Source organism: Girardinichthys multiradiatus, chromosome 8 (genome assembly GCF_021462225.1).
Source record: "Girardinichthys multiradiatus isolate DD_20200921_A chromosome 8, DD_fGirMul_XY1, whole genome shotgun sequence".
Taxonomy (NCBI): Eukaryota; Metazoa; Chordata; class Actinopteri; order Cyprinodontiformes; family Goodeidae; genus Girardinichthys; species Girardinichthys multiradiatus.
The window spans coordinates 28,176,556-28,200,764 of NC_061801.1; the positions used below are offsets into that span (position 1 = coordinate 28,176,556).

Genomic DNA, 24,209 nt, shown 5'->3' on the forward strand with positions numbered 1-24,209 from the left:
TTTTATCAACAGATTCTCCCACCCGAGCTGTGGCTCTCTCCAGCCTCCCCAGTGTTACCGTAAGCCTCTTGGCTTTTTCACTTATTAATGCTCTCCTTGTCCAGCTTGCCCAGTTTTGATTGATGGATGAGCCTTGGTAGGTTTGCAGAAAGCTAAAGTACATTTGATCTTTTCATTTTTGGATGATGGATTTGATAGTGCTTTGTGATATGTTGAAAGCTCTGGATATTTCATTATAATCCAACCCAGCTTTGCTTTAGCCTTCTCCACAGCTTTCTGCCTGGCCTGCCTGATTTGTCCCTTTGGTCTTCAGGATGCTGTTTGTTCACATTCTCTAACAAACCTCTGAGGCCTTCACAGAACAGCTTGATTTATATGTAGATTAAATCACTCTCCAATGCCTATATGTGTGACTATGGAAAGCAACTGGAATTGTTTTTTGTTGGTGTATCAGAGTAAAGGGGGCTAAATATAAATTCACATCATATATTTCTATTTTTAAAACAAGTATTCTTTTACCATTTCACAATTAGGTTCTGCTTTGTGTTGGTCTATTGCATAAAATTAAATTAAATTAATTCTCGATATTAATCAGTATTAAAAGGCCTTTACACATGCATATGGCTGTTGGTCAACCTGCCCAAAGCTGTGTAATTTTAATAATGAAACTTCTTGCTATTGTTGTGTTCCAGTTGTGTCTCTTCTTCCTTGAGACAAGTGTGACCTTGGAACTAAGTTTGACTGAGTTTACATAAGAAGCTCTAAAACCCTTGGAAACTGCACTTTAATTGTAGGTTTGTTGGTCTATTCACTGATTCAGTGTGTATGTGTGACCTGTGTGCTTACTGCGCTGGACAAGCTTCAATAATTGATACAGCTGGCACAAGGAGAACACTTAGAGATTATCCTTCTGGGGAAATCTTCAGTACAAGACTGAGCCTCTGTGTTGTTCCGTCTTTATTTACTGATTGCCATCATATTAAACTGGTGACTGGGAAGGCAAAGACTGGTGGAAAAGCGTATTTCAAGCAAAAAATAGCATTCAAACAGTAAAACTGTATTTTGCCTTAAAAAGTGCAATTGATACTCAGGCAAATTCTCATTCCCCCTCATGATCAGGTTGAATTGTGCATTCTGTTTATTATTTGAAGTTAGAACTTTTCAGTTTAAAGCTAGCAAAATGAATACAGCATCCCCTAAAGTTAGAATGCTGACTTAGAAACTTTGACATCTGTTTACAACCCAGAGTTCAACTTCAACATAGCTGGCATGCTTCTAAAGTTAGTGAACGTTTCAGTAAATAACTGTTCGTTTGCTCTTCAGTAAACCAGTGGCAATCAGTATACGGTAAAGCTTACATGTTGCTTTTAGTGTTTGATTTAAAAAATAGACAGAAACGTTTGGAATGGGTTTTCATGGCTGAGCAACTGCATGCAAGCCTTACATTACCGAGCACCATGAATGGTGTAAATCACGCTGCCACCCCAGGGGAATGGCTGTTGCCTGACTGCACTTTGTCAAGTGTAAAGTTTGCTGCAGAGGAGATTTTGGTGTGGGGCTGCTTTTAAGAGTAGGGCTCTGTCCCTTAGTTCTAGTGAAAGGGACTCTTAATGCTTCAGCATGTCGAGACATTTTTTGATAATTTCACGCTCCTAACTTTCTGGGAACAGTTTGAGGATGGCCGCTTCCTGTTCCAGCATGAAGGGGCACTAGTGTACAAAGCAAGGTCCATAAAGACATGAATGAGTTTTATGTGTAATATATTTTATGTATATGTGCAGCTTGGTGCCATCTAGGTGCCAGACTGAACTCGCTCAATCAAAAGATGAAATATATTTTGCTATACAGATTTCAGAATGATTTATTTCTAACAAGAAGTAAAATAAATATGAATAGAGTATGGCATCAGAGTGGTTTTGGAGTTCTCCTCATCTACAATATTTCTAGCACATCTCTGAGTAAATTTCTTTACTTTGCTGTCAAGTTTCAGCATTTTTCTTGACACTTGGACACAGCGGGCAGTCAGACATGCAAACACATTTACCTATTTGCAGTTGATCCACAATGCAAACTGGGGTCATACTGAGAAATTATGTCTGAAAGACTGTCCTCCAGTCTTTGTCCTCCTGCTGTCTCATTGTCTCTGTCTCAGACTAAGATTGGCTGAAGAGGAAAGATAAAACCACCATATCTTAATCTGTGGGTGGCACAAGCCTACAAAGAAGGCAATTAGGATTATAATTTATAGGTCCCTTGCCCTTTTTCTCTGTTTTCCCCTTCCCTTTTGTCTTGTCTCCTGCTCATCCTTCCCCTCCAACCCATGAATTAATTCCTCTGTGTGTGTGTCATTGTTTGTGTATCCCCACAGAGCAGCGCGAGCATTTGGAGAGTACCTGTCACACACGCACCCTGAAAACCGAAACGGATCAGGTTAGCGTCTCTGTCGTCCTGCCATTTGTCCATCCCTCTATCCTATGCTGTGTCTTCCTTTGAGGTTTTAATCCTTCCTCCACCTGCTTCACGTCATCCTATTGAGAAGCCAATCTGTGCTCACTGGTGTGTCAGTACAACTGCTGACAACCACAGGGAGATGATGATGTTGCTGTATCTGCTGTGCCATCCTAAGTTTTTCTTTCTCTACTTCTTCCTCTTCAGCTTGAGCGGTTTTCCAATTAATGTATACTGATATATTTCTATGTTCATCTCCTTTTTTTTTTTTTTACGTTATAGCTCACCTTCTGTGTGAAAACTTGGTGGGTCCTGATCCAGAGTTGCCAAGTGACACGACTGGACTCCACAATAACATTCACCTCCCTCCCTGCTCCTCTGCTAAAGGCTGTACAAACAAACCAGATCCTATCCTGGCAAAGGAAAAGCTGGGCTTAAATCAGCCTCCTCTCTCATCCATCACCATTTCTACCAAGCCGACTTGTCACTTGCTTGAACATAGCTTTGCAGCAGAGGAAGACCAGAAGACACCTGCTGAGTTCACTCGTGTGTACACCATCACCTCACACCACGGTATGCTGATGAGCAGTGGTCAGGGCAGTAAAGAGAGCCTAGAACTGGACATCCTGAAGGAGAAGTCGAGGAGCGGTGGGGTAGGGTCTAAAGGTGGCCCGATCCAGCCCTCCACCTCACCATCCTCCGCCTCCTCATCTCCAACTCAGTTCATCCGCTCGAGCAGCAGTCGTGGCATCAGCAGCTATAGCCACAGTCACCACCACCACCACACCAACGTCTCTGGAACAATTACCTCCAGCAGCAGTGGTGGAATCAGTGGGGCAAGTGGATGCAGTAGTAGTCACCAACAACAGCAAGCAGTTGCAGGGTCTCACTCCCATCACACATCTCATCACCACAGCCATCATCACCATCACATATCCCAACCACCACTGCAGACCTCTGTCAGCGCCCACAACATTCGTAGCCTTGGTGACAGTGGGAAAGGAGAAGCAGAGTGCAGTGGGCTGGCTTGCGACTCGTGCAGCGGTGCCCCTTCGCGTAGCCAGGGGTCATTGGACCTGGAAAGTACATCACGAGAGGCAGGCAAGCAGCACCGACGCCTAGAGCGGATGTGGAGTGTGGACCGGGTGACTGGGCTGGAGAGAGGTGAGAGGGTGGAGGACACAGAGGAAGCAAGAGGCACTGAAATTCAAAAAGGGAAGGGGTTGGGGGGTGGCCCTGTTTCTGGGCTCACTGGTAATTGACCCGAGAGGAAATAACATTTGAACATTTCACTTTCCTGAAAAAACTGCAGTGAGATGTGTTTGATCTTTGTTGTTTCAAGGGGTGTAGCAAACTCTTGTGGTATTTTTCGCCAAAGTGAGGACAGCCTTACACTGCATAATCCAGCTGCTGTCCGCATATGATTTCACCTGATAAAGTAAGCAAAAGCTATTTTTATGAGTCCCAATTATGAAGGTGGGTGCTTTAAGCTCGACACCCTTATTCTATTATTGAGGCTCTTATTTTGAAATAAAAAAAGGAGATAGCATGGACCAAGTGTCTATCACTTTTAAATTTTAGGTATCATTAGAAAAAAAATGCCAACAACCAAGATATAAACAATTTATAAACACTAAAAATGAGCTTTGTGCATTTGGGTTAAGTAGTATGCATAAACAGAAACTGACTGAACTTCCCTTGATTCTTAAAGACTTTTCACCTCTTATCCAAGAGGCATCGTCATTTCAAATCATAGGTTAGGAAGATCAGGTTTGTCAATGACCACAATAAATGCCCTTAGCTGTTGAGTAAAAGAAGGCAATAGGTGGGTATGTTCTGACCTGTCTTACCCCAACGTACTTTAGACTAATCACATCTGAACTGGACAACTCTCTTTTGAGTAAATATTGTTTAAAATTAAATTTAAGGTTTTTTTTAAATCAAACACAAAATGGCAAGATTTATTTGTCTCCAAAACTTTGTTAAACTCCGATCTGATATCATTCTGAAAAACCCAACATCGTGTATTGTTTTGTCTCATATGCAAGATGCATCGTTACACCCCTAGTTGTTTTACTGTCACATGCTGGATCACTCTTACTAAATGAGACAAACACACACACACACTAACTCACACGTCAAATGTAGTTTTTCTCTGGTCTGTTGGGGATTGAAGGGTTGGTGTTAGATGTGAAGTGGTACTCTGTATTTCGTGACTCTTCGTTTAACCGTCTCTCCTCTGCTGTCTCTTCCCCTTGTTTCTCCCTCTCTCCATTTGTGGAGTGGTGCACTGTGAGGTGCTGTTGCTGGTTTTTTGTGCTTTTTATTCTACATTCTTTGCAATACTTGGCCATTGTAGTACACAAACTGTTTTGTTTTGTCCCCTTAACTTTGGAATTCCCATTTTTCTCTCAAATTGCAGAGGACACCAACTGGTTCCCCAAGGAAAACATGTTCTCCTTCCAAACAGCCACAACAACAATGCAGGCGTAAGTTTCCCACACTTTAGGCATGCAAATATAAACTTTGTCAAATCTAATGTCTAGGTGCTTAAAGTAAACAGATAAAAATCAGGTTATAGATCATTAGAATTGTTAAAATTAGATAGGTTTGAAATTCCGCAGGCTAATAAATTATTTCTATATCAGTGACTTGCAAAAAGCGGAAAATTAGTGTTTTGTCATGTTTTGTAATGGTCTATTTTTAAAAGCAGAATTGGTGCAAATGGAAACATTTGATACTTAAGTAAAAAAGAAATTAATGCAACTGCTCAAAATATATTTTTCAGATTACATTTTTAAGCATAGCTGTTGATGAACAGCTTTAGCGTTATTATTGCCCACTTATGTGCCTCCATAATAAACCTGAACTAATGTGAATATAAATAGCACTAAGAAGTTCTGAAGCTTGATATTCACGAGCTGCAGCACACATAACCAGAGTTTATGTATATAAAATAAATTAAACATTAAAATAAGGGGCGTTTCAATCAAGATTTCTGTAGGTCACCCTTAATGTAATGCTCTAACCACTGTTGCCAACTTGGCAACATTATCGCTATTTCTAACAATTTTTTAGACTGGTCTAACGAAAAAAATAGGCGACAAATCGAGAGATTTCTTGTGTTATTGGAGTCTCATGTGAAAGCATGTATCTTTTTACTTGTCCCAACGAGCAGTGGGTGCTGCCATGGGCCTCTACCCTTTTTACTCACTTTTTACTCACTTACTGTCACTCCACAAACTTAGTTAAGAAAGATACTGATCTCACATCGTCTAAAATGCTCTGCATCATATGTTTCTAGAGATTTATCTGACTCTGGATGCAACTACAGCCTTTAATCTTATATTGTATTTTATAATCATTCAGTTGTTTGGGAAAACTCTAATTAATCAGATTAGATAAGATAATGTGCATGGCATACAATGCAGTTTTGCAAGCTGTGCACACAAAAATATGGGTACAGCTGACATAAAGTTAGTGCACCAACAGTAGGTACTGGGATTCAGGAACGGACACTGGCCAGTTAAATGTTCCCCAGTGTTAATTGTATATTTGAGCCCGAGAATTCTGCTTTAAAATATTTTTTTTTTCCTACAAAAGCAAAAAGAAAATCCTTATTAAGATCACATCTAGATATAAAACATATGTCAACTGTAATGAGCAATTCACATTAAAAAAATGATCTTTTCCTGTTTTCTGTGATCTGTTTATGTCAGTACTACGTTTAAATTGTTTTTCAGCCGTTTCTTTTTCAGGACTTTCCCCTTTAAGTTTTTGATTATTGGCTTATTTGTCCATGATTCAAGTTTAAAATCATACCCTTCTCATATACAGTTTTAATAGTAGCTATTGAAGTGCTCACAAAAGAGCTGTTATCATATGAAGTTATTACCTATTGAATTATTTATGGTTTCCAAACACTGACACGTTCCTCTCTCTCGCTTTCCTCTGTTTTTGCTTTCGGATGTATTTTGGGATCGTCAAACAGGATATCGTGAGTATTCTTCCATCTCTCACTGACGTTTTGACCTTAACTCCTGCTCCTTAACGCTGATGTGTGCAATTAACCTTCATCCATATGTTAAATCACAGAAAACAAATGAGTGTCCAGGAAAAAAAAAAGAATATACAGTATGGCAGTATGCTACTGTTGCAGTCAGTTTCTTCTCGTTTACCAGACTTGAATAAAACCATTTTTAAAACTCTGATTGCCAAATGCCAGCTATGAGCAGCATCAGCCCCAATGAGAACTATTGCAAAAAAGCAGAAGGTTACAGGACTTCATGCAACATAATAAAGTCCACCGTAATCCACTGCAGCTGAGTTGATGTGCCAGGCTGAAGTCTAGAAAATGACTTTGTTGTATGACCGAAGCTCTGCAAACTGTGCACAAGCAGCCACAGGCAGATAGTTCCACTTCAGCCATTTATTATCTCTGTAGCAGTCATGGCAGAGTGCAGTAATCCCACTTTGCAGCCGTCCTAATTATCACTGAATCTGAACCGCCTGACTTCAACTGAACTTGAAAATAAGCTGCAATATTGGCTTTGAAAGATTTGTTAAGGAGAAATTGTACAAATCCTCATTTGTTTATGTAAACCATTCAGTTGTATTTTAACAGAAAGTTATCTGCGAGTTTTAATAATATAAGAGCTAAATAGTTCAAATAAACCGACAAATAAATGGGATCAAGGCATAGCGAAGCACCTAAATGCAACAGTACCTTCATGCAAGCTGCAGCCAAGGCCAGCATTACTTCTGCATCACAGCTAAGTGCACATGAAGTTAGGAAAGCAGTTTAAAACAATCACAAAAGACTACTTTAAAAGTAGTTTTTTTTTCCTGTGGCAACCACTTAGGCAGATTATTACTAGGGGTGCACCGGTAGATCAGTCGGTCCCGATTTCCTTAATTTTGGGTGATAGGTGATCGGCCGATACATACATGTGAAACCGATCTTATCCACCGATCTTATCTACTTGTCTAACCTATTGTGTAAGTTTTGTTTCTTTTTAAAATGAGAAAAATGAAAGCCTAAAGAACTGCAATGCTGTAAACGTTTCATTTATATTTGAGAGCACTGCCACGTGTGCAGTTAAAACAGGTTTGTATTGTTTCACTGGTATTGTTCAGTGTTTTTCAATAAAATATAGATTGGAACTTTGAAAGTGTATTGTGACCTCATTGCATCTTACTGTCAGTTACAAAAATAAAACCAGTATTTGCCAAAATAGGAATTGGCAGGTCAGGCTTTTTAAAGATCGTAATCAGCGATCGGCAAGAAAACTGCAATCGGTGTACCCCTAATTATTACTGTAATAATCTATTAGTTTTCAGAATTGGAAAACCTTAATATTACACAAAAATGGCTAAAAAAAGGTTCCTGCAAAAACAAGTCATTGCTGCATGCACTGTGCATCACTAACATGGATCAACTGGTACCTGTGGTAACTGCTGAAATTATTAACACTGATAGAGTTCAACCAAGATGAAAAATGTTAACCTCCCATTCTTCAGGTTCTCTGCTACAGCACAAATTATCTCACTTACCCAACAGTAATAGCTATCAAACATAAAAATGTGTAATTGTCCACAGTGCAAAACCCATTAGTTTTACACTGAAGGTTGGGCCATCGTGAGATGGATACAATTTATTTTACTGAGCAAATTGTTAGGGTGGGAATCATCAAATGTGCCTTAAAGTAAAGTCTGTCTTTAACTTGTTCTGTCATACCGCTCAGTCTTTGTTAACTGTGAAACATTTAAGAAATTCAGTTCTACAGAAGTGATTAGTTGGCCTTTGTTCAACTTTCAGTCCAGCTTTATCACTTCAGTAATTTATTTTGAATTTTTGAGTTTTTACTTCTTTTTTTAGACGTAAATATTTACGTTTCCTAAAATGAAACAACTAGTAATTTAAAGAAGAAGTTCACACGAATGTTCAACAACACTTTTAAGCCTCTTGATACAGATATTTCCAACTGCTACGGTGAAACTAAAAAAGATTTGTTTTTTTTTTGTGATAGTTTCACAGATAGAATACATTTTATATCCACACAAAAAAGGCAGTAGGCTTCTAGGACATGGACTGTGCCATCATTGAGTTGGATTCCAACTTTTTTCCAACTACAAAGAAGAAAAAGAAACTTGGGATTCATGTGAATGGGACTGATGGTGCTGGTGGCCAGAAATAAGCTATCAGGAGAACAATGTACAGGTATCTGAGAGCTGTTGTGGTGAAAGAAATATGCTTTGAACTGTAGACAATGTGGCTGCGCATTTTACTGTGAGACAGAGTTGTTTAATGGCACAACACTAGTTAAAGTAGAAAGTTTGGGCTAAATCTGTCAATAATTGTCAAGCATGTTACAAGATCTAAAGCACTGCATTGAATAATGTTTACCAGATTTAGGCATCTCTTACTTAGCCACAGACATCAGTGGTCATCCAGAAGACAAATGAGCCTCTCTGTTTCTTTGTTATGTGTTAGTTTATTACAATAAATTGATTAGATTTACTTTATCTGGAAAAAAGTATCCATTCCCATGTTGTAATGTTGAAAAGCACAAACTTTACAGTATACATAATGACTCATGCATTTGTATTCAGCCTTCTTGAGTCAACACTTTGTAGAACTTCCTGTGTTGAGGACTGAAGCCTCTGTATATGGGTCGCACACTCTGCCACTATGCCAAGTGCTGGACACTGAGCATTCACTTTTTGAGTCTTGACATAGTTTCACAGTGGAATTTAGGTCTGGACTTTGACATGGTCATTCTAACACTGCTTTTATCTAAACTATTTCATTGTAGCTCTGGCTGCATGTTTAGGATCATTGTCCTACTAGGAGGTGAACCTCCAATCCTGTCTCAAGTTTTCCGCAGCCTCTAACAGGTTTTTTTCTCCTCATTGACTTTGACCTCTTTCTCTGGCCCTGCTGAAGAAAAGCATCCCCACATCCTGATGCTGCCACTACCATGTTTCAAGGGATGTTTGGTGCAGGGTGATGTGAGGTTTTAGTTTATGGCCTCACAAAGCATTTTCTTTGTAGGCTGAAAAAAAAATTTTTTGTCTTATGAGTAGATTAACCTCTTACACATGTATGTTATGACCTCTACATGGCTTGTAGCAAACTTCAAACAAGACTTATGTGTTTGTTCTTGCACCCTACCATAAAGGCCAAAATTGAGGTGTGGACAAGTAGTAATTGTGTCAACAGATTCTCCTACTTGAGCATCTGGATATCTGCAGCTCCTCCAAAGTTACTATGTGCCTATCAGCTGCTTGTAAAACAGGTGGACTCTATTTACTAATTAGGCAATGAGTTTAAAAGGCGACTGGTTGTAACTGATTCTATTTTCGGGTATCAGAGTAATGGAGGCTGGATGCAAATGCATGTCACACTTTTCCTAATTTTATTTGTACACATTTTTTATCCGCTTCAAAATTACCTTGAGTTAGTCTATCACATAAAGTTCCACTAAAGTGCATTTAAGTTTGAGGTATATAAATGGATATAGTGCAATGAGCATGAATACCTTTGCAAGGCATTGTAATTAGTTTAGAAAAAATGCTAGATCTGAAGATAAATTGAGTCTGAAGTGACTTTTCAGTGGCATGTATTAAACTCTGCTAAAATCTGAGAGTTCTTTTCAGTTTGTGTCCTCAGAAATTTGAATAATTTATCAAAGAATGCAAACACCCACTGTTAGCTATTAGTAAACACATACACCATTATCTTTAGCAGGGCTGGAATAGTTTAGATTCCAGTTTGGTCTCTTGTTTGAGCAAATGTTGAACAACTTCACAGGATCGCTGACAACTATCAACACTGATCAAGACACTTTGAAAGCGACAATTTTCACACCAAGTTTGTTCTCGACGTCCAGCATTAGCACAGACGAAACACAGTTGGAGTGTCACAACATGGGGCTTCAAGAAAAACTTTTCTTCCTTTGGTTTAGATCAATTGCAGTGGTTTAAATCTTCAACGAGAAGGATTTGCTCTGTAATAAATTTGATAAATGCATAAATATTAAACAAGAAGCAGAAAGTGATCTGCTTATTGAAGAGATTTAAAGTGAGAGAGTACGCTCTAAATGAAAGCATGCAGGATTCTGGTAAAGTAGGAAAAGTAGAACATTACCCCAAAGCAAATTGTTCTTCTTTTCATTGTAAACACATCAAACTAACATGTTGCAATAGGTCATGAAATCAGTTTTTCTAATTAATATTAGCTCATATCCCCCTCCTGGCTTGAATATGTGTTACAAAGATAGACTGAAATGTTTTTTGAGCTGGTTTAAGTGATCCCGTCTGTTTTCATTGTCAAAGCTATCTGCTGCCATACCTACAACAGAGTCTCATTCATAGCCAAATAAACCCTGCAGCTAGAAGCCATGGCATCAGCCTCCCTGCACGGCCCTACCCCTCCCTATGCCAGCAGTCTCCCCCTCTTATCCCTTTAATACTGTGCCACGTCCTGGCAGGGCTTTCCGGGGATTTGTGCAAAGAAAAAGAAGAGAGAGGGAGCAGGAGACGGCAGACGTCATCCTGAGGTACGAAGCGTCCCCTGACAGGCTATGCTAAGTGAAGTTTTTTTTCACACTGGTTATAGTTGGAATCTCACCTCTGGCTAAGCTTTGAGGTCAAAAGCCCATGTGAGGATGTCAGCGGGCTCACATAACCTGCATCAATCCACAACCTTTGGATTTTCTCCTTGCAGATATTTTCTGTAAAGTTCTGTCAAAAATTCATAAGACAAAAAATGTTTAATTTAAAGCCTTTGGAAAATTTGAGTGAGATTCTGTAGCACTTGGAAGGGTAGTTACTCCACTAGCAAGTTCAGAAACCATCCCACGCAGACCCAGAGGCTCTGTCACAAAGCGCCAGATGGTGAATGTAGCACCAGGCAGTACATCTTGGTTCCTTTGACATCGCGGTGTCATCCATCTGCAGTGTCAGAGTCATTAAAGCTGCAAGTTACTTTATAAAATCACCAATCACAGCATGAAAAATGTCTGAGCAAATTGCAAATATTAGTGTGCAACTTTTCTTTGAACTGAAGTCCAGTTGTTTTGTTTTATACCTTTTTTGGATTCAGTTGTATGAAGGAGCCATGCTGATCCGTTCCAACAGTTATATATAGGTATGAACAGAATGGGAATGTCCATCTGGCAGTTCATAAAGGAGACGGGTTCTGTGTCTCTGATGTAAACATTTTTTCAAGAATAAAAGCAAAAGACCTTGTGAAGATGCTGGTTTAAGCTGGTAAGAGAGAGTCATCATCAACAGTAAAATAGGTCTTGTACCTAAATGGGCTAAAAGACCACTCAGTCAGGAAGAAGCTAGCACTACTTTATTTGCTAATTTTCTTGCTAATCCAAGATTCTGCTTGTTGCTAAAAATACATAATCCACCTCATGTTAAAAGGGATGAAAGACAAAATTAGCAGTATTCTTACTGTTCAAGCAAGACCTATTATGGAGTGTTCTTTACCAAATAATTAAGTTAAACAAGCTCTACACTGCTATCAAACAGAAAAAACAAAAATGTAACTTTTCAGGAAGTAAAAGAAAGATTTTGCTTCTAAATGTAAATCCATACTTTTTATTAGATATGTGTCAATAAAACTATCGATAGATGAGAAGGGTGATCAGTTGAGTTGATTAACACAGGAAAACAACAATGACTAAAAATGGAGGTACAAGGTTTTTGCCAGACAGCAACGAAGCCAAAGCTAACTGCCTTTTTGGGACAAGATAGTCACACTTAATCTACGCAGCAGCCAGACATGCTGTTGTTAACCCAACCCCGCAGGCATGACCTCACCTCTTCCTTTTAAACTAAGGATGAAAATGTCATGCCTCATATCGTTTAATGTGATTTAGTTATATAGTTGATGTATTTTTGTGTAACAAAGTCAAGAAAAAGATCTCAGAAGAATCTCATTAGCTAGAATTCAATACAAGATTTTATTCTCATTGTATTAGAAATTTGATCTTTCTTAACACTTGTATTTTATGGATGCATTAAGTAAATTAAGAATGTTTTAACAAGTGCACAACGCAGGTCATTTAAATGTATCTATATCCTTTCAGTCGAGTCATGATGAACCTTTGCTGCAGGTTAAATTTTCAGACCACTGGAGGTAAACTGAGGACAAAGAACCTGAATAAAAATGTCCGCTCTCCTTTGATGGCCCCCTCTACGTTTATGTGCTTTCCTACCATCAGATAAACACACTTCCCACTCCCACACAGCCACATGCGGAGGCCATTAATAATGAGTGTTGGCTGGTTGCTTGGTGCATGGATACTGTGTGTAGAGGCGACATGGGAGGAGCTCGGTAAGATGAAAGGATGTTTTTCTGGTGCTTTTGCATAGAGTATTATGTCAAAATCTGGCAGCAAGTGATAGGGCAAAAAAACAAAAGCCTTTGTTGATTTTAAACATACTAATGGCCACGATAAACAGCAAATAATAGTGCAAAACCCTGTAAATATAATAATTTTTTTATTTTTGCAATCATTTGACTAACTCGAATGCCCTTAATGATTTAGCTCCATCATACATCAGAGATCTGATGGTTCCATATGTTCCTAACAGAGCACTTCGTTCTCAGACTGCAGGTTTACTGGTGGTTCCTAGAGTCTCTAGAAGTAGAATGGGAGGCAGATCCTTTAGTTATCAGGCTCCTCTCCTGTGGAAACAGCTCCCGGTTTTGGTCCGTGAGGCAGACACCCTGTCTACTTTTCAGGCTAGGCTTAAAACTTTCCTTTTTGATAAAGCTTATAGTTAGAGTGGCTTAGTTTATCAGGGAGGGAGCCTTCCTCCCTCCCTGTTGGACAGAGTAAGGGGGAGTCAGGTTTAGCCTAAACTGGCTCAGTTATGGTTGAGGTGCAAACACACCCTCCATTTCTGCTACCTGTATGACCCCTTCTCTTTTCCAATGGTTATGGTCAATCTGACAGAGAGAGGTATCCCAATCCTTGTGGTTTTTAGTATAACAATGGCCATCAGTGGGCTCTAGATGGACAAAGTTTATCAGTTTATTATTTTACTTAGTGCCCCTACACGTGGCCCGTTCGGGGGTGGCCGGGCTCTGACACTCGGTGGTTTGGTCTGGCCTCCCCGGGGGCCCCGCGCCGTGGGGTGCCTTGAGACGACATTGTTGTAAATAAGGACTATATAAATAAATAAACTGAAACTGAAACTATCTCTGTAGTTATGCTGCTATAGGCTTAGGCTGCTGGAGGACATAATGACCACTTTCACCCTCTTCGCTACATTCTTACTCTACTCTCCAATTTTGCATTGTTTGCTGTTTTTTCAGTTTTTAACTTTATGTTTTCTCTCTTTTCTCTTCCTAGAAGCTACACCTGGCCTGACTGTGTCTACCTGTGACACCTTTCTGGAGAGGGGCATCGTCCAAGCTTCTGCTGGCAACAACTTAATTCTCAACTTCTACAGATGATCCACATGGCCCTGTCTTTCAGTATTTAACCCTTTCCCTCTCCTAGACATGGAAATTGACTGAGCTTTAACTGTGACTAACTGTATGTGCTCTCTTTTAGACTCTAACCTTGAAAACTGGCTCTGTTCTTTCTTTCTAGATGAAATGACTAAAGGAGCTACATCCACTAACATTAACTTTTCCTTCCCATAGAAAGGACTCCTGGATCAGTGCTTCTTTGTTCTCTTTATGTCTCTGCTCTGTTCTTTCAAACCCCCAGTCGGTCGTGGCAGATGGCCGCTCACACTGAGCCTGGTTCTGCTGGAGGTTTCTTCTTGTTAAAAGGGAGTTTTTCCTCTCCACTGTCGCTACATGCATGCTCAGTATGAGGGATTGCTGCAAAGTCAACGCCAGTGACTGTCCACTGTCTCTACATGCTCATCTAGGAGTGACTGCTACAAATCTCTGACTCGATGCATTTGAGGATGCCACTTGTTTCCACCAATGATGGTAAAACCAGTTATCGGGTTTAGGGGCCAATTACAAATTTAAATAAGGTCAGGCTGATTTGGATAGCAACAATTAAACATGCTCATCCAGGAGGAGTGAATGCTGCAAGTCACTGACTGGATGCAATCTGCTGGGTTTCCTTAGATAGAAAAACGTTTTATCCAATTTGAATAAATAACTGAATCTGACTGCACTGTTCAATGGTTAGGATTAATTGGAATGTATGTACCTGACTGTTGTGAAGTGCCTTGAGACAACATGTGTTGTGAATGGGCACTATATAAATAAACTGAATTGAATTGAATTGATAAGAGATATACATGTGTATAACTGTGTAGATTTGTAACATAGTTACAGAGACAATGTTGTAATTGATTTTAACTAACAATGCAAGGGATTTGCTTTTCTGGTCAACATTTCTCTTTCCTCATACAAACAGCCATGACAGCCTTTTATTCATCAAGCTGAAAACATATTCATCTCCAAGACTCTAGTGTAATTTGTTGCTATCTACTACAGTTAACAAAGAACTAGAATAAAATGAAGTTAGCAAATAATGTATTTTACAATCAAAGAACTTCAGCTTAATCGAACTTCTCCATATTCCCCGACCTTTGTTTACTACATTTGTTTCTTGCCGTAGTTACTGTTTTGTGAGGAAATATTAAAAAAGCAAGTCCTGCAATTTTTGTTTTCAATTGCAAAATGTAAAAACCATAATCTTATCATAAAAGTTAAAAAGAAATGTGGTTTTATGAACCTAACCAGGAACCTTTGTTACCTAAACATAATTAAATAGTATTACTAAATAAGATAGTGTAGCAACCAGTAATGCCATACACTGTATTATAAAATAACAGTGAGCCACTGAAAACAATTCTCAGTAATTAACAATAATTTTTGGGCCACAGTTAAACAGAATAATATTGTCATGCCAGTCCCTTCAACATTTAAACTTAGGGTAGAAATGATCTCTGATTATTAGTATTTTTATTTTCTTCCGAACTTTAAAAGGACATGTCCATAGGTGTGTGATTAGCATAACAGACAAAAAAAAGAAATTAAGCTAAACTGCAAACCAGTTATTTCAAAAATACAGCTCACCTGAACAAACCGCTTTGCTGCAGCTGCCATTATCACGCAGGAACATTGCTAACATAATCAATCCAACACCTGCACCACCAGGATTTAGATGGATACTTTGATGTTTATTTAATCTGAAACAACATGCCTTCGTATACCAAACACTGGCTTGAAGGTGTAGTGCACATATAACAAACACCGAGCACATAAACATCATACGAGTGAGGAAAGTAGAACTCACAACTGAAAACGTACATCGCAAGTTAGCATTGCATAACCTAGACCAAACAAAACTGTATTTGTGTTTTTGCACAAATTATTGTGTTTTTCTAATAGTTACCGGTCGGTTGCTTAAAAATTATTCCATACTGAGAATCAGAATCAGCTTTATTCACCAAGTTGTGCACACAAACCATGAGGTTGAGTTTAGTTCGATCTTGCTCTCAGTGAAGACATTTTAAATGTAGGTATATAAGAAGAGAAATATAAACAAATTGTTTTTATCCATATGTACTGTACAGGGGTTGGACAATGAAACTGAAACACCTGTCATTTTAGTGTGGAAGGTTTCATGGCTAAATTGGATCAGCCTGGTAGCCAGTGTTCATTGATTGCACATTGCACCAGTAAGAGCAGAGTGTGAAGGTTCAATTAGCAGGGTAAGAGCACAGTTTTGCTCAAAATATTGAAATGCACACAACATTATGGGTGACATACCGGAGTTCAAAAGAGGACAAATTGTTGGTGCACGTCTTGCTGGCGCATCTGTGACCAAGACAGCAAGTCTTTGTGATGTATTAAGAGCCACGGTATCCAGGGTAATGTCAGCATACCACCAAGAAGGACGAACCACATCCAACAGGATTAACTGTGGACGCGAGAGGAAGCTGTCTGAAAGAGATGTTCGGGTGCTAACCCGGATTGTATCCAAAAAACATAAAACCACAGCTGCCCAAATCACAGCAGAATTATATATGCACCTCAACTCTCCTGTTTCCACCAGAACTGTCCGTCGGGAGCTCCACAGGGTCAATATACACGGCCGGGCTGCTATAGCCAAACCTTTGGTCACTCATGCCAATGCCAAACGTCGGTTTCAATGGTGCAAGGAGCACAAATCTTGGGCTGTGGACATTGTGAAACATGTATTGTTCTCTGATGAGTCCACCTTTACTGTTTTCCCCACATCCGGGAGAGTTACGGTGTGGAGAAGCCCCAAAGAAGCGTACCACCCAGACTGTTGCATGCTCAGAGTGAAGCATGGGGGTGGATCAGTGATGGTGTGGGCTGCCATATCATGGCATTCCCTTGGCCCAATACTTGTGCTAGATGGGCGCGTAACTGCCAAGGACTACCGAACCATTCTTGAGGACCATGTGCATCCAATGGTTCAAACATTGTATTCTGAAGGCGGTGCACCAATACACGAAGCAAGACTGGTGAAAGATTGGTTTAATAAACATGAAAGTGAAGTTGAACATCTCCCATGGCCTGCACAGTCACCAGATCTAAATATTATTGAGCCACTTTGGGGTGTGAGGAGCGAGTCAGGAAACGTTTTCCTCCACCAGTATCACGTAGTGACCTGGCCACTATCCTGCAAGAAGAATGGCTTAAAATCCCTCTGACCACTGTTTTACATTGCAGCACTAACCAAGAATTATTAGTGGAAGCTTAGAATCTAGTTACTATTTCTACTGAACCTCCATCAAACCAACGCATCATCTCTGTTTCACAAGTCACGTCATTTTGTCCAACTACAGTATTAATCCACTCAGTCTACTAAGGCACAGAATCAGTAAATTATCAGAGGTTATTGCACATCATTGGTTGTCAATTCATGTTCAAAGAGAATTAAAGATGGGAGGATTATTTTCCGATTTTAAATGTGAAGAAATTATTGATGTACGTATTTAGAGACCTAACTTAAGGTCTAATATAAAAAATAGAGAACATAGATATTCGCACAGTAAAAGGTTCTTTTTAGGATTTATTTACTCCTGTGATGTCTCCAGCAACAAGCCATTGTGCAGATTTATCTAAAGAAGCAGTAGTAAAAAATTAAAACACTCGTTGCTTGAACGTTCATGGCAGGAAATAAATGCCTCACCTTGTTGTTTCTTAGTTAAGGCAAATAGAACCTAATTCATTGTGTTTTTTATATTATTCCTTTATTTGATTTTTTATGTGTCTGAGAAGAAAAAATATCTGGTGTTGGATTATGTTTTTTTCTTTAGAGAAACATCCTACACCAACACAAAGCAACATCAGACAAACAAACTGGGTTTCCCATTTAGTTGCTGCATGAATAACCTCCTGACTTTCAGATGTTTACACAAGAATAGATGTTACTGTCAAAAATACTTATACAGCCCATTTTAACTGCCACAGTAATAAGAGAGAATGTTACACCCATGTTCTGCCTGTAAAACCTATTTTCTGCTCACGCTGACAACAAAATGCGCACGCTTTATTTACCTAATAGTCCCTTTTCAACCTTTGAGAAAGTCTCGACAGTAAACTCCTTTCTTTTTGTTTTGCCCGGCTCTCCCACCCACCTACCCCTTCCTGTTTCTCCTCTTCATGTTGTGGTCCTCCATCCTCTGTCTTCCGATGCCCTTCCTCCACTATGATTTGGCTTCCCACAGGAACTTCCGCAAGCATCTTCGGATGGTGGGCAGCAGAAGGATTAAAGCTCAGAGTGAGTCAGATATGTGTGTATGTAAGCGGTTGATATCTTTGTTCAAATTGACTGTGATGTTATTCACCCCACCATCATCATTTTTTTCTTAACTGTTCTTTTGCATGTGTATGGCACCAAATGTTGCTCGTTTGCCCTACTTGTCCAAAGTTATTTATCATACAGTGTATCTTAGTAAAGGCAAGTATTTGCATGATTGGACCTATGTGCATCTAATGTGTGTATTTTGAATGTCTTTTTCTTGGTTGGTTGCAAACTGCAAAGTAAATGTGTTGAGCAAACTTAAAGAATTTTCAAAAATAGAAGGTTGACATCCGTTTGTTTCCTAAGAAATACACAGATGTAAAAATAAAAAAACCACAGAAAAACACAAAAAAATTAAATGCAACTATAAAATCTGTTGCGATGTTTTTTTTTGTGTGATTAATTTCATTTTTTTTAAATCAAATGTTTGAATGAGACAAAAAAATTGAATTTTGATGATGTGAAGCAGTTTAGGTGATCGGAAACTGGAATGTTGTTGCTTTGCTTTCATGCAGTGGTTCATCCAGCCATACAGATCCAGATGTAGTTATTTAATTTTATATTCAGAAGTGTGCCACGCCTTCTCTGTCACTCTTTACAATCACTGCATTTAAGTGGAAATGGGCTTTTTAAATCTTCATGTAGAATATTTTTCTAGCAATAAAGTAAAAACAGAAAGACATTCTGGATTTAAAGTATGGTGGCATAGCAGTACTAACACATGTTCATGCAGTTATTTTCCTCTCACTTCATTGGGATGTCCCATCCCACCACAGACACTCTCTAGGTGTAGATTTTAAATGTTGGGCCTCAATCGTCTGTGAAGTTTACTCTCAGATGCTGTTCAACATCCTGTTATCCGTTTGTTCTGCCTGCTCCGCTGAACAGAGGGAGCACTACATAGCCGGCAGGTTATTATGTGCTGCATTCACTTACACTGGGACATCTTACAGCTACAGATGTGAACACTATTTCAGATGGCATATGGGTTTACATTTCACAGTGCAATTAAATGTGTTTATTCTTTTAACGTATATTTTTTTCTGTGGTTAATCAAAATTAATGCGTTATAGTCCCAGCCCTGTTTATAATCAGTCTGCAGAAGGTCAGGAATAAAGAATATTAGGCGGTTAATAAATAGTGTCAGCATTTTTTTTTCTCTCAAACCTTTGCTGCATAAACTGAACAATACTTGAAGATTTAGCTTTCCTGTTAATTACTGACTAATATTTAATTGTAAAGTCACTATTTCTGAAAACTGTCACATCTGTGTTGCATGGAGCAGACCAACTAGCACCTGCTGAACACATATTCCAGCCCAGGACCACTGGACTACATTTCACAGCTCTCTTCATTGTTTTACCTCTGAAACAGCATGTTTGATGTCACAATAGATTTTGTTGTAGGGATAGAGATGGCCAATGTGATGTGTTTGGAGACTTTTTGTTGTTGTTGAAACACCCATTTCGAGGGAATGTCCTTTTTGACACAAGGCCACAGTATTTTGATACATTCAGACTGATTCGGCCTGAAATTGGCCATAGCTCGAAAAACATCCCCACAGGTGACTGTGGCTCAGTAGGAAGAGTTGTCATCTTGCAATCGGAAGGTTGTGGGTTCGATTCCAGCTTCCTCCTGCTGTATGTCAATGTGCCCCTGGGCAAGTTGCCTACCAATCTGCATATCGGTGTATGAACGTGTGAATGTTAGTGAGTGCGATTGGGTGAATGTGGCTCTAGTGTAAAGTGCTTTGAGTGGGTCTGTATGACTGGAAAGGTGCTATATAAGTTCATTCCATTTACCATCATTATGTCTGAGGCACCATGTTTCACGGTGGTTTTGAATTCAGTTTTTGGGGTCCGTTTGACCAACTCTCTCTGGCTCCTATACACAGGAAAAACAATCTTGTTCATCAGTTCATAAAATATTGATCCATTGCTCTTTATACCAGTCAGTATAATCTTTGGAAAATTGTAACTGCTTAATCACATGTATTCTTTTTTTTAAATGGGACTTTTTATTATTTTCTTTTCGATAGCTTGGTTATACATAGCCATTTTCTAATGGTTACCGCATTCAGAGGTAACTGTAGACCACCACTGATCATACCGAAGGTGATTATTGGCTGAGTCTTTGCCATTTTGGCTGTTCTTTGAACTATTCGAATGGTAGTTTTCTTCAATTTAGTTTCTGATTTTAATTGCTATGTTAATGGTTTTATCTGAGCAGCTTCTTCAATCATCTTTTAAATCAAACGAGTGTCTCGTTGCTGAAAAGCGCTATATTAATAAACTTACCTTACCTTACCTTACCTTACCTTATGCTTAGATGTAAATTTTTCTCATATCGCTGCTGAGCCTCAGTTGAAATGACAATGACTTGAAAGCCACATTATCTGATGGCACATCACATAGGGGACATTTTTAATAAGAAATCCAAATTAACCGAAAGCCAGCCAAGGAAAATTACACTTTTTGTTTATGTTATGCATACAACAAAGTCAAAGTTCTAAAAGCTTAAAAAAGAGCCCTGTCAGCGTGATGGTATCACAGAATAACATTTTCTAAAATTGTTTATTGACAAAACATCATTAAAGATTTAATGATTATATATAAAATAAATGTGTCTTTAAAAGAAAAATATTTAAATCCTAAAAGCTGTTAAATAAAAATACTATATTGCCTCTTGGGACCTTAATGATCCAGTAAGTGAAACTCTTTTGAGTAGTCTAAAATTGCTCTAAATCCGTATCAGAAAAGTAGTGTTTCACACGTACGAGGAATTTGCTTTGGTGGTAAGGTGCTACACATAGACAAACATACAGTTGACATAAATAAAAATAACAACAATATAAAATTTTAATTCACTATTATTTACATGTGCTGAGATATCCGTATTAAGTAAGGCTTTATGAGTAACGTGCAAACCAATACTGATTGTGTTTTAGTCACTGGAAATCAAGTTCCTGCATTTTTGCACACATTTGACATCCTGACTGCTAAATGTCTGGACAAAATTTGCAAAGCAAGTAACACTGAATACACACAAAAGTAAACACACCCATAAACTCCAGCAGATGCGTCACAAACACAGGTGGTGTGAAAATGATCAGAGACTGAAAAAACATTTTGTCACAGGAAGCTCCAGGTCCGGATCTAATGAACTGCTCCTCAAGAGTGACATGAAACTGTATCAATGAGGAATACCATTTTAAAATAGTGTGTCAATAATAGGAAATGATGTTAACACATCTGTGCAGATGGTAAAAGACAGCAGAGACAATTAAGAAGATGAAGATCAAACCCTGGTGTGCACACAAATAGAATGTGCAAATAGCTTTGTGAAATTTCCCCTGTCTCTTCAAACACATATTGATGAACATGTATGCAATAATATGCAAAAGGATGACTGTGTGCTGTTTGCGTTCTCAGTTGTTTGTTGGTTTTGTATGTAAGCAATTTTTGCATTTGTGGAGAAGAGTTATTGGTCTTTGTGCTTTCTATATCTGTGCTCTGGTAGCTGCAGCAGTCTTTGCACTCTTTCGCTTTGGTTTTTGGTGGTGTGTGTATTGAGATAAAAGCCATTCTTCAGGCTTCCTGGTGTGTGTTTGCGACACAGTGTGAGAGCGAGTGTTCGTGTGTGATTCTCTCTCCCCGCCTGCACTAGCATTCGCTGAACGTAGATCGAAGAGTTTCAGCAGGTCCTGGAGTGACCCCACCCCAGTCAAGACTGACTCTCCTCATGAGGCGAAAGACAGTGAGTTAACAAGGACTGACACACACACGCTTATGTGCGCACCTAATGACACACCAAAACAGAGCTTCAGATGCTGACACAGTTTCTAAAAGCAACAGGTACTTGCAAATGGTGCAAAAATGAAAACTAACTGAAATAATTAAATACTATTCACAAATAGATGTTGTAAGGTAAATATTTGTGCTCTTCTAAATACCACCATAACATGGAAAGGAGTAGAGAGTACAGTCTGCTCTGTAGACTAAGAACAACTAACAAACTGCAAAAAAAAAAAAAAAAGAAATATAGAGTCACACTTTAATGACAGTCACACCTACAAACTGAATGTCTCCGCTGTTGATTCTGACCCTGTCCATCTGTCTCCCTCTGATTGTGGGTCTTCAAGTTTGTGATGCTCTCTCGTTCTGTGAGTATGTCCTCCACAATGGAGTATGAGTCCAAGTCCAGATGTTTCAGCTAGTACAAATGTTGCTGTAAGAACTTGTGTGTCTTTTGTGCCTTTGCAGGGCTCTTGATATGTGAGTCAGCTCAACCTGTTTGCATGCTGTTTGTGTGCACTAATGTTCTAGTTTGTGGTTTAAGTTTTTTTTCCACCTCCCATCAGTGTTTCAGTATGAACTTTAATAAAATAAATGAACTGATGACAGTCTAATCTGGTCATTGACGTTGCTGTTGAACCTCTGATGTATCTTTGTTGGCATTAAATCTGATCCCATTTTGTCATTTTATCTCCTTACATGCTCTTTTTCCTCATCGCTACAATTTTTTTCATCATAAAATGTAATTTTACAAAATTACCAAAGAGATATCATAGACTTCTGCAGTTGGGAGATCCAACATGAAATATCTAAAAACTGAAACTCAAGTGGACAAAAAAGATAAATATACCAGAGCGCAACTGATGACAACGAGGATCTGAGAAAAACAACTGAAAACCAAGGATTATGAAAACCTTGAGGAAGTAAATGAAAGGATAGAAAACCGGTGCGATGATTACAAACCAGGGGTAAGGTCAAGATTAGACTGCAATATGAGTGCAAACAGCATGAAACTGAAACAAACAAATGCACAGATGAACTGAATAAAACGTGAAAGACAGACGCCGAAGTACTCCTGGATCAGTGCTTAAGTGTGTTCTCTTTATGTCTCTGCTCTGTTCTTTCAAACCCCCAGTCGGTTGTGGCAGATGGCCGCTCACACTGATCCTGGTTCTGCTGGAGGTTTCTTCCTGTTAAAAGGGAGTTTTTCCTCTCCACTGTCGCTACATGCATGCTCAGTATGAGGGATTGCTGCAAAGTCAATGACAGTGACTGTCCATTGTCTCTACATGCTCATCCGGGAGGAGTGAATGCTGCAAGACACTGACTGGATGCAATCTTCTGGGTTACCTTAGATAGAAAAACTTTTTATCCAATTTGAATAAACAACTAACTCTGACTGCACTGTTCAATGATTAGGATTAATTGGAATGTATGTACATGACTGTTGTGAAGTGCCTTGAGACAACATGTGTTGTGAATTGGCGCTATATAAATAAACTGAATTGAATTGAATTGAAATTGAAATTGAAGTAAAAGCCAAAACCAAAAAACAACAAATACTGAAACCATAAAATTTACACAAACAGGCCTTTAGTGGAGCTACACCGATTAGGATTTTCCTGAGTGATTTAGATATGCGATGTTCTTTTGGATCTGATCTGCCGATTTAAATTTTGGGTCTAAAGCCGACAACTAATAGGAGCAAAAAATGTCTTGCAGGTTGTTTGAACCCAACAGAAAATGAAGGAAATAGTGGGAGTTATGTGTTTTGATGTATTTAATGAATATGCGCTAAAGAAATCCTTGACATCACAAAGTAGATGGCTCATGATATTTCTGCATCTGAAAACATTTTAAAGAATAGGAATAATGAAAGATTTTTTCAAATATTTCTACAAAATCTGATGTTCCCATACATTTCATTTGTATTTGGAGAACCTGCCTGTTAAACTAAATAAATTGGGTCAAAAGTTTCGGGTATTGTTGCACAAGCATCTCATAAATGGTGTAACTGAGTCAGGATTGTATGTTGTAGGCCGCCTTGCTCACACACTTTTTTTGCTCAGGACTGAGAACAAGGATTTGTGATCGCCACTTAAAACCATTGACCCTGTAACTAATTTGTTGTTATGTTTAAGGTTATTATGAAAATGGACTTCCCACGTCATCAACTTTGGGAGGCACTTGT

The 24,209-nt window shown here is 38.9% G+C and overlaps 1 protein-coding gene across 4 annotated transcripts in view; it reads left to right on the plus strand.

The window, feature by feature from the left end:
* nsmfa (NMDA receptor synaptonuclear signaling and neuronal migration factor a) overlaps positions 1–24,209 on the plus strand; it is a 78,681-nt gene that overhangs the window by 29,493 nt on the left and 24,979 nt on the right. The window contains exons 2-7 of one of the 4 annotated variants that reach the window (XM_047373425.1): positions 2,369–2,430; positions 2,731–3,612; positions 4,871–4,937; positions 6,440–6,445; positions 18,148–18,200; positions 21,891–21,980. In XM_047373425.1, coding sequence (XP_047229381.1) covers positions 2,369–2,430; positions 2,731–3,612; positions 4,871–4,937; positions 6,440–6,445; positions 18,148–18,200; positions 21,891–21,980 — 1,160 coding nt within the window. The remainder of the gene's footprint in view (positions 1–2,368; positions 2,431–2,730; positions 3,613–4,870; positions 4,938–6,439; positions 6,446–18,147; positions 18,201–21,890; positions 21,981–24,209) is intronic. The other 3 variants (XM_047373426.1, XM_047373428.1, XM_047373427.1) reach the window with 3 other exon arrangements.